Source organism: Salmo salar, chromosome 03, assembly GCF_965601325.2.
Source record: "Salmo salar chromosome 03, fSalSal1, whole genome shotgun sequence".
Taxonomy (NCBI): domain Eukaryota; kingdom Metazoa; phylum Chordata; class Actinopteri; order Salmoniformes; family Salmonidae; genus Salmo; species Salmo salar.
This window is the reverse complement of record NC_138293.1, coordinates 36,990,847-37,006,426: the sequence shown is the minus strand read 5'-3', so window position 1 is coordinate 37,006,426 and position 15,580 is coordinate 36,990,847. Positions and strand designations below refer to the sequence as shown.

At 43.4% G+C, this 15,580-nt stretch overlaps 1 protein-coding gene across 1 annotated transcript; it reads left to right on the top strand.

Moving 5' to 3' along the window:
• Positions 1-1,418: 1,418 nt before the first annotated feature.
• Positions 1,419-9,986, top strand: LOC106600393 (uncharacterized). The gene is made up of 4 exons (XM_014191704.3): positions 1,419-1,744; positions 6,504-6,604; positions 6,764-6,878; positions 8,373-9,986. The coding sequence occupies exons 1-4, from the start codon at positions 1,531-1,533 to the stop codon at positions 9,509-9,511; spliced, it is 1,569 nt and encodes a 522-aa protein (XP_014047179.2). The 5' UTR covers positions 1,419-1,530; the 3' UTR covers positions 9,512-9,986.
• The last annotated feature ends 5,594 nt before the right edge of the window (positions 9,987-15,580 follow it).

The following is a 15,580-nucleotide window of genomic DNA, read 5'->3' as shown; positions in this document are numbered from 1 at the left end:
TACCAGGCTCACAGCAGATCTACAGAGGTGCTCACTTTCCTGCGAGGTGCTCACTTTCCTGCTGGAAGGGACCAAACTCCTGAGTGCTGGCTCAGACTACACGGTGAGAGATGCTTTACACACACACACACATATATTTTGAAATGTACACTTTTTACTTCTCCCTCCTCCACAGGTCCAATTATGGTCAGGTGGTCTGAGCCACTCGGTGAATGTGTTTGGAGAACCCAAGATATGCCGTTACACTCATCTTTCAGAAGTTCGTCAATGTCCATTTCTGTCACTCGGATGTTCAAAAATCACTTTGTTATTGTGGTTGTTTGCTTTGACAGGAGTCCGTTGTTCAGAAGGGAAAGAAGATGTCAACCATGGAGCCCGCTTCTCTGTGTGGCTTTCACTGGGGGTTATGCAGCAGTGGGTTACCATGGTGATGGGTTGAAACCCTTGAGTCTTAAATCAGGTATATGGTTTTAAAAGTTTGCCAACAACTCTGTAAGCCAATGAACTAAATTAATTAAATACATCACTGATCACAACATCAGTGATTAAGAACTGATGAAACCACCCCAACCCAATTGTGCAGGTTAGGACGTGGGCTAGCAAGGATCAGCGGGTGTCCATCCTCTACCTGATTTGGCTGGCTGCAGAGGAGCCCAAGCTACTGACTGGTATCTCGGGGCAGGGATCAACGGCTAAGGGTGTGGAGGATACAGGAGGGAGAGGCAAGCATGGTGCTGCTGGGACGTTTTAGGGTGCAACAAGGCCCCATCCTGGCACTGGCAAAAAACTATTCTTATCTGGCCTCTGCCTCAGGTCAGACTAGTTGAAGATCAACAACTAAAACCCTCATTAAATACTAATTTAATCAATAGTTAACCCATGAACCACATATTCCCCTTGGAATCTCCACACACCACCAACAGGACACATAATAACAGTGCAGTTAATAAATCATTCATATAACAACTTGTTTACAGATTATTCACAAGATGTATCAAAATGTGTATGTGAGTGTCATTGTACTGCAGTGCAGCCACCTTTTCCCCCACTAGACTCATCCATTTCTAGCTCAATGTCACCACATGATTACAGCAGGTCAGTATTTGGGGCCATGGCATACTAGGGAAGGCAAATTGGATCATTCTTTTGCAGTGAGAGGCAGTGCCTTAGACCCCTGCGCCACTTGGGAGCCCTAAATATAGGCTTTTTATGCGTTAATAACCACACCAACCTGCATTGCTCTGCACTCTCCCCTACACGTAGCCATATCGATTCACTAAATAGAGAATACGTTTTACGATCTGAATTCTTTATTCAATAGATATGATTACCCTAAATGTACTAATTTTGAAGGGCTGTTGCACTCTCATATTTACGGTAATATTTACTTACGTCACGTGTGCATTTGCGCACGCGTCTCCCACTTGAAACATTTTTGCAGTTTATTAACATCTACGGATTCTTTATTGAACATTAAAATACTATTTACTTCACACAGAGAATACATATCTGTCATTTGGATTGGACAAGATGGCCAGCTGCAATTTTCAGGCGCAGTTGGTATCCATTATGGAGGTATTAGCTAAAGCAGCTGTAGCAGAAATAAACAAACAGGTTGATGATAGCTGTGCAGTTATACGTTTGGAAATTACCCAAAGCCAGCGAGATATTGATGTTCTGAAAAGGAAGTGTCAAATGATGGAGGGCGAGCTGAAGAAGACGCGAGGACGAGTCAGGAGAAAAGGTAGTAGATTTTTGTATATACTTTTACTGCGGTGATATGTGAATGATTATATAACGTTAAGTTACATCCGTTACACATTAGCTAGTGTAAATCATGGTAGGCAATTTTTCAACTACCCCTGTTTTTGGCGATAGTTTCTCTGTTCTCGATTCGGGGAGAAAATGGTATCATATAAATGTCCGTATCCAGTTGCAGGTGGTTCTCCAAAAAACAGAATATTCAGAAAACTATTAAATGCAAGTTTTGTATCGAGTGAGAAATTCCCTTTGCCTGTGTGTAGGTCTCTGTTTTGCACTGTTTCAGTGCGACCAAAACACACATGCAAAAGGTATTTCTCACTCGATACAAAACGTGGAATTAATATATCTTTCTGAATATTCTCAGATGATGTGTTTAAATCCTGAATTGCGGATGCTATGTAATGGCCAATGAAAGGCTTTGAAGCCACCGGACGTAATATTGGAATCCCCCAGGTTTCCACTAGATAACACATCCACCAAAGTCAAAATTGGCTTCAAAATGTAGCATTCTGGTCATAATTTAAGATTTTGCATAATGATAGCAGTGTGGCTACGGTTAACATCTAATTTTAACATAATAAATTGTGGAAATGGCTGTGGTTTAGCCATAATTATGACTTTGTGGCTGTGTTAACTAGTGACAGTCCGGTCATCACTAGTTTCCAGTGATGACCGGATGATGATTTAGATAAACCCTGGATTGCTGAGGTTATTTATTGGCCATTGAGGGGCTTTGAAGCCACCGGTCGGTTATATTGGCACTCCCTAGTAGGAGCAGTCCTCCATAGGAATGAATGGAATGTCTTTTTTTGCTGTGGTGGGGCAGTAACATTAGTATTCGCCAAAAAATACTTTAAGGATTTTATTTAAATATTTTATTTGTATGTTTAGCTCACAATATCATTTAAAAGTATGCATGAAGGTGTCTGTAATAGAATAAACGTGCCAAAAACGAATGTAGACATTCATAAATGAATTTCTATAGCTTCCAAAATATTTTTTTTTACAATTGAGGAGGAATGCCAAGATGACTGACGGGGGCTTCAATACAGCGCCTCTTGTCAGTAATCCAGGGTTTATAGAAATCATTATTCTATACCCGGCTTTCAACCTACTCTTGAAAGGTGCAATTTCAAAACTGGGTATTACATCAGCAGTGTTCCTCTTGTCATGTCAGTCATTGCAGACCTTAGAGAGCTATTTATAACTTGTCAGAAATATTCAGATCAACTATCCCATGACAGCTAATGTTATTTAGCTACTTTTTTAGCCCATTGATTTTGTTGTAACGTTTGAGTAACTCAAATATCACATGAATAAACATAAGACATAGCAAAATGTGTAGAATAGCAGGAAATGAGCTTTAAAACGGCAACATTTTTCTCTGCACCCCATGACAAAATGTGTAGAATTGCGTGAAATGAGCTTCAAAATGGCAACAAAAAATCTCCATCCCTTGGCAAAATGTATAGAATTGCAGTAAATAAGCTTTAAACCAGCAAAGATTTCTTTCTGCCTGCAAGAGGGGTGTGAACAGTTTGTGTCATGAACATTCTTTGTGCCCATAGAAATAGACATGGCATGCGCGCTCAGGCGAGGGTATGGGATGTTCCCCAATGCTTGAAAGGGGGCCTAAGTGAAAAAGTTTGGTAACCCCTTATATAGAATATAGTGGAAACCGAGTAGTCATCCATAGGAATGAATGGAATTCTACAGTATTTCTATATATTTCAAGTACAAAATGACATGTAACACGTAATGACATGTAATGACATGCACTCTCTAAGTCGGAAGTTTACATACACCTTAGCCAAATACATTATATACAAATACATTATATACACGCATATATGTGTGTGTGTATATGTATGTACAGTGGGGGGAAAAAGTATTTGATCCCCTGCTGATTTTGTACGTTTGCCCACTTACAAAGAAATGATCAGTGTATAATTTTAATGGTAGGTTTGTTTGAACAGTGAGAGACAGAATAACAACAAAAAAATCCTGAAAAACGCATGTCAAACATGTTATAAAATGATTTGCATTTTAATGAGGGAAATAAGTATTTGACCCCTCTGCAAAACATGACTTAGTACTTGGTGGCAAAACCCTTGTTGGCAATCACAAAGGTCAGACGTTTCTTGTAGTTGGCCAACAGGTTTGCACACATCTCAGGAGGGATTTTGTCCCACTCCTCTTTGCAGATCTTCTCCAAGTCATTTAGGTTTCGAGGCTGACGTTTGGCAACTCGAACCTTCAGCTCCCTCCACAGATTTTCTATGGGATTAAGGTCTGGAGACAGGCTAGGCCACTCCAGGACCTTAGTGTGTTTCTTCTTGAGCCACTCCTTTGTTGCCTTGGCCTTGTGTTTTGGGTCATTGTCATGCTGGAATATCCATCCACGACCCATTTTCAATTCCCTGGCTGAGGGAAGGATGTTCTCACCCAAGATTTGACAGTACATGGCCCCATCCATCGTCCCTTTGATGCGGTGAAGTTGTCCTGTCCCCTTAGCAGAAAAACACACCAAAGCATAATGTTTCCACCTCCATGTTTGACGGTGGAGATGGTGTTCTTGGGGTCATAGGCAGCATTCCTCCTCCTCCAAACACGGCGAGTTGAGTTGATGCCAAAGAGCTCCATTTTGGTCTCATCTGACCACAACACTTTCACCAGTTGTCCTCTGAATCATTCAGATGTTCATTGGCAAACTTCAGATGGGCATGTATATGTATTCTTGAGCAGGGGGACCTTGCGGGCGCTGCAGGATTTCAGTCCTTCACGGCGTAGTGTTACCAATTGTTTTCTTGGTGACTATGATCCCAGTTGCATTGAGATCATTGACAAGATCCTCCCGTGTAGTTCTGGGCTGATTCCTCACCATTCTCATGATCATTGCAACCCCACGAGGTGAGATCTTGCATGGAGCCCCAGGCCGAGGGATATTGACAGTTCTTTTGTGTTTCTTCCATTTGCGAATAATCGCACCAAATGTTGTCACCTTCTCACCAAGCTGCTTGGCGATGGTCTTGTAGCCCATTCCAGCCTTGTGTAGGTCTACAATCTTGTCCCTGACATCCTTGAAGAGCTCTTTGGTCTTGGCCATGGTGGAGAGTTTGGAATCTGATTGATTGATTGCTTCTGTGGACAGGTGTCTTTTTTACAGGTAACAAGCTGCGGTTAGGAGCACTCCCTTTAAGAGTGTGCTCCTAATCCCAGCTCGTTACCTGTATAAAAGACACCTGGGAGCCAGAAATCTTTCTGATTGAGAGGGGGTCAAATACTTATTTCCCTCATTTAAAATGCAAATCAATTTATAACATTTTTGACATGCGTTTTCTGGATATTTTTGTTGTTATTCTGTCTCTCACTGTTCAAATAAACCTACCATTAAAATTATAGACTGATCCTTTCTTTATCAGTGGGCAAATGTACAAAATCAGCAGGGGATCAAATACTTTTCCCCCCCACTGTATGTATATTGCCAGGTTGGGAATTTAGCCATGACACCTGAGTGTACACCCATACTTTTACAATAAGCGCCATAGGATTTTGAATGACCACAGAGAGTCAGGACATCTGTTTTAACATCCCATCCGAAAGAAGGCACCCTATGCGGGACAATTTTCCAAAATGTAATCAAGGTTTGAAATTATTATGTTTTAGTCAAATATTATATCTGTTTAGGCTTCTTGCGGTCAGTTTGCTGTCAACATTAAAAATGTATATATATTTTCTGGCCCCCCGACCATCTGCTCAATAACAAATTGGCCTGCGGCTGAATCTAGTTGATGATCCCTGCATTAAGATGTCTGAAATAGAATATAATTGTCAAAGCTAATGTAGACATTAAAGACACAGCGCAGTCCAAAACTTGATTTTCCTGTGATCTATATATATTTCCACACTGAGGTTGGAATAATACTGTGAAAATTATGATAATGCTGTTATAGTGTAAGACCCATTCGAAAAGACCGCCTGAAATTTCAGCCTGTTTTGGCAGGATGGCGTTTTGGCCTGCTTGGTGGCATCACCAGGCAGTAAATTAGTTAGACCAATAAGAAAGTTCCAAACCTCTGCCAAAATCAGCTAGTTTTCAGTTTTCTCCTCCCTACTCAGACTACTCTGACAGTCCTAGCAAAATTCTTGCTTGAGAAATTGCTCTTAGCTAAGATTTTTTTTTAATGAGAAAACAATTACAATAAAGTACTTCATTGTTACCCAGAAATGATTTAATATTGAGATATAAACAGTGCAATAGGCCTTTCTATAGCTTCCAAAATATAAATTTTTTTATACTAGAGGAGGAGTACCAAAATGGTGTGTGGTGGCTTCAACAGAGCCCCCTGTCAATCCTCTAGGGTTAATACATACTGTATCATTGTATGTGACACTCTGTCATCTACTTCTACATGTGTCTGGCAGCTGAAATTCAGTGTAAAATATGTATTTAATATTTTTCTGTTTTTTGGAGAACCATCTGCAATTGGACAGGAACATCTTTAAGATAGACTTTTCTCCCGAATTGAGAACGAAGTGTCGCCAAGAACAGCTTAGTTCAAAATGTGGCTGCTGTGCTTTATATTAGCTAATGTGTAACGGCTCTATAGAAGCATTCACATATCACTGCTGTAACAAGGTGGAGCTAGATCATTTGATTGCCTATGCAAAACCCAAATGTGTGAATAGCCCTGATATTTAACCGAATACAATTTTATTTTATTACCCCATGGCATCAGAGAGATCTTCATATCCAGTCAAGATTGTTTTGAACAAGCAGAGGATTTGCTCACAGTGGAGAGATGAAGAGATGGCTGTTGGAGAGGACAGTCAACCCCAGGTGTGATGCATCACCTTTTACAATTACAGAGACCTGACCTCTTGGATCAATTCTGTTATTGGAATATCAGGAGAATTTACAGCTTTTGTGTGATTCATTAATATCAAAAAGGGTTAGATATGGTGCGTTCAAAGTAATAACCTCAGTCCCCTGTTACAGCCTACATATGTGGAGCAGAGAGTGGAGACTGAACCCATACTGATCAAAGATGAGGAGACAGCAGAGGACATTTGGAAGACTGACCCTCAGGAAGAGCTCAGGATCACTGGAGAGGGTGGGTGCGACCATAAGGGGTACTGCTCTGTCTGTCTATGGAAGACTGTGTGGGTGTAGTGTTATGCACATTGCAAATTGCTATGTTGGTGTTGGGCATTTTATGTTCTGGCATATGGAGAACATATACACACACAGTCCATTCCAAAGCAGTCATGGTTTGCTGCTGGTAGCCCTTTACACTCGTACCTCTATACGGGTTGAAAATGGCAGATTTGGGCACTGAAAAGTGCCTAAATTGGAACATAGTGGCTGTACAGTAACATGCTATAAATGACGTCAGATTTCAGGCTCTGCGCCGCTTCACAGTGCTGTATGTGTTTTGACTGACAGCCGTTCTGAACATGAACACCGCACGCGACAAGTTGTTGCCCCTATCCCTCCCGCTAATTGGCAGAATTTTTCACATTTGTTGTTGTCTGAGTGAGTGAAATGCTGTAAATTAAGAGGACTCAATGCATTTTGAAAGATGAGACAGAGGATTATAATACATACCACATTGATACAAGCAAGCCAAACGCCTGAGTTCAAATGTGCACTTCACATTTCCGTATCATAAAACCCACGTCATATACAGTGTCATCATCTATGATCACTGTTTGATGTACAGTTACAAGATGACATGGCGTCATACCATGGGTTGTTCTGAACAGAATGAGCCTATTTTCTTTTTTTGTCTATTGTGAAGAAAATTCGTCACCTGAATGCACTCATTACTCCTTTCTATGCCCACCAAAATTACGGTCTGTTGCTCTGAATTCCCTTGTGAAAGGCTAACACTGTAAGATTGTATTTTATAACTTAGCTGATCATGTTGGCAATATAACAAACTTTCAAATGATGCCCAGCTGACCCAGATTGTAATTTAAAATGGGCAGGTTTTGAATTACGAAAACAACAACATGAATTGTGTGAAGGCGGGGATGTAGGGCTGTGTTATAAACAAAACAGCTACACGTGTGCTTGTTCTAGTTCCTCAAAGCACCTTATAGTTGAAGACTCTTCTTTGAGTCATAAAAGTGCATTGAAATGACTTAGGAACTATGTAGACTTTGGAGAGGAGTATGGCCACATCGAGACAACAGTTAGTCCTCTCAGTCAAACCCTTGTCAATTTTCTGTCTTATGTTGCACCTACCCTACATTTCCAGGAATATTCTTATTATGTTACTGAATGTATCCAGAACATTTTCTGATTTTTTTATCAACAAATGCAGCAAAAAGTACAGTAAATGTAAAATGCACATAAAATCAACAGTGTAATGTTTGGATTCAGTCTTGTGTCAGGTGAACTGTTGTATCCTCAACTTTAGTCTAATAATTTCCCCATAATCTCTAAACTGCTCCCTTTCAAGTGCTACCACGCTTATGCATTTCATATTTCTTTGTAAAAAACGTTTACATTTAGCCCTATTCATATAGGCCAAATCCCACAAGTGTAAAGGGTTAAGTGTCTTTTTGAATGTTTTTTTTTCATGTTTATCCCATATCTTTAGAGTCTGGTTCCAAGCCTGGGCAACCACCATCCTTTGAGCAACGGCACTTTGATGAGGACTTCATCACACAACCCAACATATCTCCTGAAGACTCAGTGGAACATTACCCCAATTCTGATGGTCCAGAGGAACCAGGCACACCCCGGCTCGCATCTACAGAGGTGTTCAGCACAGAGCAGCACCGCCCAGCCGAGGACGAGGACTCACAAGAGCTAGTGATGGTGAAGGATGAGAAAGAGGAGGTGCTGGATCAGACCACAGCCCTGGCAGGACCTGACCAGTTTGTCATGGATGAGACTGATGGGCAGCGGTGGACATCTGTGGATCCAAGCCGAGAAACTGACCCTGATGGCCACCCAGATTTCTCCTTTCATTCCACAGAAGAGTACTCTCAGAATATCTCAATTTTCCCATCTCACAGTGGGCTGCCATCCCTTCCTACTATGACAGATGATGTAGGACCATCGGTTCACTCTTCTATAGGGAAACCACACGCTAACATGTTCAGTGCAGCAGCACACATGAAAAGACATGTCAGGACATTGGCTGATGAGACTAGACAACAGATGCCAGAAGGACAGAGCGGCGAGAGGCTGAACTCAAATAATGACGGAAATAGTTTAGCTCTACAGCCAAGGCAGCATCAGTACAGGGCTTCAGAAGCAACAGTGAGAATGAGTGAGTGCATGACCGGGTCAAACATGGCCACCACCTCCACCTTCTCTGGATACAGCCTGAGTCGCAGTAGTTTTAACAAGGTGAAGAGAATGAGGACTCAGTGGAGGTCGGGCGGCACCACTGAGAGGCGTTTCAGCTGCACCTTCTGTGGGAAGAGCTTCCAGCGTTTCAGCCAGCTCAAAGAACACCTCCGGAGTCACACCGGAGAGAAACCGTACACCTGCGAACAGTGTGGCAGGAGTTTCACCAAGCAGTGCAACCTGATCAGACATGCTGTGGTCCACAGCGGGGAGAAGCCCTACGAGTGCACACAGTGTGGGAAATGCTTCACCCAGCGCTCCAGTATGAAGTCACATCAGAGAACTCACATAGGAGAGAATCCATTATCTCAATATGTTGTACCTGCATACCCTGGGGATCCACACACAAGTTTAATGTCTCAGACCAGATGGAACAAATAAAACATAATTGCATTATGTTTCTATAACACTTTCTATGTGAAAATGTGGTACAGAATGTATTTTGAGACATTTTGACAAGCTTTTCCTCCCAATTTATTTGTGAAATGGTTTTCATGTTTAACTGTTGATGGCTCCTCACTTTCATTTTAACACTCACAGAGTGCCGGAATTCCATAACTACTAGAATGGCCATGACGGTCATTTTGACCGTTGATGTTTCAATTGTATAAATGTTCCATAATAAATCCCTAAATGATTGCATTTATTATGTTAAAATAGAACATAAGAAACCTCAGGACACCAAATGCAAATTGTAATCAGTCAGAAAATGAATTGATTAATCCAAAAGCGCACAGATCAAAAATAATATATGATAGTGTATTTTCTGACTGTTAGACAACCTATTTGTGTTTTGTACCACAAAATCATAAAAAACATGCTATATTCAATAAACTTGTTTTAATGAAAGACTCAATCTGCGCTTTTAGATCAATCTTTTATAGGAGCCATTAAGTATGTATTTTTTAGTTAGTGTTTGTCTCTCAGGAATGTCTCACCTCTCACAGTTCTGGGCATCCTTTGACTCTCTATGTCCCCTATCCTCCAGGCCGGCTCGGTCCTCCCCTCCTGCTCCGTGGCTCGACGACTCATTGCGAGCTCACAGAACAGGGCTCCGGGCAGGAAAACTCGCCTCCCTGCGGACCTGGCATCCTTTCACTCCCTCCTCTCTACATTTTCCTCTTCTGTCTCTGCTGCTAAAGCCACTTTCTACCACTTTAAATTCCAAGCATCTGCCTCTAACCCTAGGATGCTCTTTGCCACCTTCTCCTCCCTCCTGAATCCTCCTCCCCCTCCACCCCCCCCCCCCCCCCCTCCTCCCTCTCTGCGGATGACTTCGTCAACCATTTTGAAAAGAAGGTCGACGACATCCGATCCTCGTTTGCTAAGTCAAACGACACCGCTGGTCCTGCTCACACTGCCCTACCCTGTGCTTTGACCTCTTTCTCCCCTCTCTCTCCAGATGAAATCTCGCGTCTTGTGACGGCCGGCCGCCCAACAACCTTCCCGCTTGACCCTATTCCCTCCTCTCTTCTCCAGACCATTTCCGGAGACCTTCTCCCTTACCTCACCTCGCTCATCAACTCATCCTTGACCGCTGGCTACGTCCCTTCCGTCCTCAAGAGAGCGAGAGTTGCACCCCTTCTGAAAAAACCTACACTCGATCCCTCCGATGTCAACAACTACAGACCAGTATCCCTTCTTTCTTTTCTCTCCAAAACTCTTGAACGTGCCGTCCTTGGCCAGCTCTCCTGCTATCTCTCTCAGAATGACCTTCTTGATCCAAATCAGTCAGGTTTCAAGACTGGTCATTCAACTGAGACTGCTCTTCTCTGTGTCACGGAGGCTCTCCGCACTGCTAAAGCTAACTCTCTCTCCTCTGCTCTCATCCTTCTAGACCTATCGGCTGCCTTTGATACTGTGAACCATCAGATCCTCCTCTCCACCCTCTCCGAGTTGGGCATCTCCGGCGCAGCCCATGCTTGGATTGCGTCCTACCTGACAGGTCGCTCCTACCAGGTGGCGTGGCGAGAATCTGTCGCCGCACCACGTGCTCTCACCACTGGTGTCCCCCGGGGCTCTGTTCTAGGCCCTCTCCTATTCTCGCTATACACCAAGTCACTTGGCTCTGTCATATCCTCACATGGTCTCTCCTATCATTGCTATGCAGACGACACACAATTAATCTTCTCCTTTCCCCCTTCTGATAACCAGGTGGCGAATCGCATCTCTGCATGTCTGGCAGACATATCAGTGTGGATGACGGATCACCACCTCAAGCTGAACCTCGGCAAGACGGAGCTGCTCTTCCTCCCGGGGAAGGACTGCCCGTTCCATGATCTCGCCATCACGGTTGACAACTCCATTGTGTCCTCCTCCCAGAGTGCTAAGAACCTTGGCATGACCCTGGACAACACCCTGTCGTTCTCCACTAACATCAAGGCGGTGACCTGATCTTTTAGGTTCATGCTCTACAACATTCGCAGAGTACGACCCTGCCTCACACAGGAAGCGGCGCAGGTCCTAATCCAGGCACTTGTCATCTCCCGTCTAGATTACTGCAACTCGCTGTTGGCTGGGCTCCCTGCCTGTGCCATTAAACCCCTACAACTCATCCAGAACGCCGCAGCCCGTCTGGTGTTCAACCTTCCCAAGTTCTCTCACGTCACCCCGCTCCTCCGCTCTCTCCACTGGCTTCCAGTTGAAGCTCGCATCTGCTACAAGACCATGGTGCTTGCCTACGGAGCTGTGAGGGGAACGGCACCTCCGTACCTTCAGGCTCTGATCAGGCCCTACACCCAAACAATGGCACTGCGTTCATCCACCTCTGGCCTGCTCGCCTCCCTACCTCTGAGGAAGCACAGTTCCCGCTCAGCCCAGTCAAAACTGTTTGCTGCTCTGGCACCCCAATGGTGGAACAAGCTCCCTCACGACGCCAGAACAGCGGAGTCAATCACCACCTTCCGGAGACACCTGAAACCCCACCTCTTTAAGGAATACCTAGGATAGGATAAAGTAATCCTTCTAACCCCCCCCTTAAAAGATTTAGATGCACTATTGTAAAGTGGTTGTTCCACTGGATATCATAAGGTGAATGCACCAATTTGTAAGTCGCTCTGGATAAGAGCGTCTGCTAAATGACTTAAATGCAATGTAAATGTAATGTCACTTCATGCCATAAGGGACAGTGTCATATCGGGTCAGGTTAATAACTCAACATGATTTCCCAAGTTATATTTTCACGTTACTCTGCTGCCTTAAAATGTTATGTCAACTCAAAACTTGGCAATTCAATATTTGTTTCAGTATAATAGGCTATACATGCTCATACAGCTTTACATTTGACGTCTAGAAACAACACTTTTTTACTGTGTACATTGTCTAACCTGACTATACACCGGTACTGTATAAAACTGATAATCTGAATCTAAGATCATAAGATCAAATCAAAGTTTATTTGTCTCGTGCGCCAAATACAACAGGTGTAGACCTTACAGTGAAATGCTTACTTACAGGCTCTAACCAACAGTGCAAAAAAGGTATTAGGTGAACAATAGGTAAGTAAAGAAATAAAAACAACAGTATAAAGACAGTGAAAAATAACAGTAGCGAGGCTATATACGGTAGCGAGGCTATAACAGTAGGGAGTCTACATACTGGCACCGGTTAGTCAGGCTGATTGAGGTAGTATGTACATGCAGATATGGTTAAAGTGACTATGCATATATAATAAACAGAGAGTAGCAGTAGCGTAAAAAGAGAGGTTGGTGGGTGACGGGACACAATGCAGATAGCCCGGTTAGCCAATGTGCGGGGGCACTGGTTGGTCGGGCCAATTGAGGTAGTATGTACATGAATGTATAGTTAAAGTGACTATGCATATATGATTAACTGAGAGTAGCAGCAGCGTAAAAGAGGGGTTTGGGTGGGGGGGGCACACAATGCAAATAGTCTGGGTAGCCATTTGATTACCTGTTCAGGAGTCTTATGGCTTGGGGGTAAAAACTGTTGAGAAGCCTTTTTGTCCTAGACTTGGCACTCCAGTACTGCTTGCCATGCGGTAGTAGAGAGAACAGTCTATGACTGGGGTGGCTGGGGTTTTTGACAATTTTTAGGGCCTTCCTCTGACACCGCCTGATGTAAAGGTCCTGGATGGCAGGCTGCTTAGCCCCAGTGATGTACTGAGCCATATGCACTACCCTCTGTAGTGCCTTGCGGTCGGAGGCCGAGCAATTGCCGTACCAGGCAGTGATGCAACCAGTCAGGATGCTCTCGATGTTGCAGCCTTAGAACCATTTGAGGATCTCAGGACCCATGCAACATCTTTTTAGTTTCCTTAGGGGGAATAGGCTTTGACGTGCCCTCTTCACGACTGTCTTGGTGTGTTTGGACCATTCTAGTTTGTTGGTGATGTGGACACCAAGGAACTTGAAGCTCTCAACCTGCCCCGCTACAGCCCCGTTGATGAGAATGGTACTGTAGATATCTAGATATCTAAATACACTGGTTGTTTGAGTGATTTACTGGTTAATTGATTTGCCAGTCAATAGAGGTGAAGATAACGGTGGAGATGTACAGAAAGAGAATGTGAGAAAAAAGGAGAGACTCAGGAAGTCAACAGGTGAAGTTTAGTGGTTTCTTGCATCATTGCTTGCTGCTGCTTGGCTGTGCCTGTGCAGAGTGAATGTAGGAACAGTCTTAACTCTCTTACTCTTTCTTATTCTTGTTTTTACCTGTAAGTCACCCCGACGCTGGAGAAGAGTATTAGTGACAGTGTGTTAGATGTGGGATGGTAGGGGTCAGGCTCAAAAGGCTTTATGTTCTACCACATGCCTGCAGTCACAAAGTACAGTTAAATTGACTTCTGCTGCAGTGAGAGAGCTATGAGCGGCAGGGAAGAGAGGGCCTCGGTCACAGAGAACAGCCAGAGCCATGGTTTGGGATGTCAGGGTGTTCATCAACATAGGAAGACTAGGCTTGATTGAATTTGAAGTGTCCCCAGACCATGGCACAAAGGGAGTACTGGGGTGAAGGGTGTGGCCTGTTTATTTTGTGAAAAAAGACATTGGGGGAAAGTGAAGAGAGTGATGCATGCTGTAGACTGTGCGCGGTGCATAGTTTGATTTTAAGGGATCACGTTAAGTGTTCTGTTGGTGTACCCATATTGAGACGATTCTACTTTTCAGAGTGCCACAAACACAACACAAGGCATCATGACACAGCAGAATGGGTTAAAACACAGCTTAGTATAGCAAAGTGAAGAAATGCATATCACTGAGTGAAACAATGAACAATATTTACCCGTAGCTGTCCTTGATCGTTGTCTCTGTTGAACTACTTTCTCAAAAAGGGTTTGAGTGTCCTATCCCACATCGGTGTGAGACTCGGCTGGTCTTGGAGTGTTTGTTAGAATAGATACTTCAGATGTACCAACAGTTGTCTGAGAGGGGATTCCTCTTCCCACTTCGGGTCTTTAGTAAAATGTTCTAGACTACTTTACATGACTGATATTAGGTCTAGTGAGTTCATCTTCCTGTGTTGAGATTGAGAGTTTCAGAGTTTCTCACCATTTCAAACGTATGGACTAACGTCTCACGTTTCCTGGTCTGTAGAGGTTCAACCATTTGTAACGTTGAGCTTGCGCTTTATGTCGGCTGGTCTGCTTGTAAATTTCGTTACCAAGGCTTTTATCCTCAGTTAAAAAGGGGCATTCCATCACGCCGACACAATGTTTGTGCTCACTTGGGCGTGGTTACTAACTGGGAAAAAGTTATGACCAACAATTATCTCATTTAGCCTGTTTGGGATAGGGGGCAGTATTTTCACGGCCGGATAAAAAACGTACCTCGATTTAATCTGGTTACTACTCCTGCCCAGAAACTAGAATATGCATATAATTAGTAAACCACAGAGTTTCTAAAACTGTTTGAATGGTGTCTGTGAGTATAACAGAGCTCATATGGCAGGCCAAAACCTGAGAAGATTCCGTACAGGAAGTGCCCTGTCTGACAATTTGTTCTCCTTCTAGGGCATCTCTATCAAAAATACAGCATCTCTGCTGTAACGTGACATTTTCTAAGGCTTCCATTGGCTCTCAGAAGGCGCCAGAAAGCGGAATGACGTCTCTGCAGTCTCTGGGCGAAAAAAAGCAGGAGTTTTTGTGAGTGGTCAGGCAGGGAACAATGACAATGGAGTGCACGAGACGACTCCATGTTTTTCTTTCAGTCTATGAATGAATATAACGTCGCCCGGTTGGAATATTATCGCTATTTTACGAGAAAAATAGCATGAAAATTTATTTTAAACAGCGTTTGACATGCTTCGAAGTACGGTAATGGAATATTTCAAAAAAAAAATGTCACGAAATGCGCCCGCGCGTCACCCTTCGGATACTGACCTGAACGCACAAACAAAACGGAGCTATAACTATGGATTATTTCGAACCAAAACAACATTTTGTTGTTTAAGTAGAAGTCCTGGGAGTGCATTCTGATGAAGAACAGCAAAGGT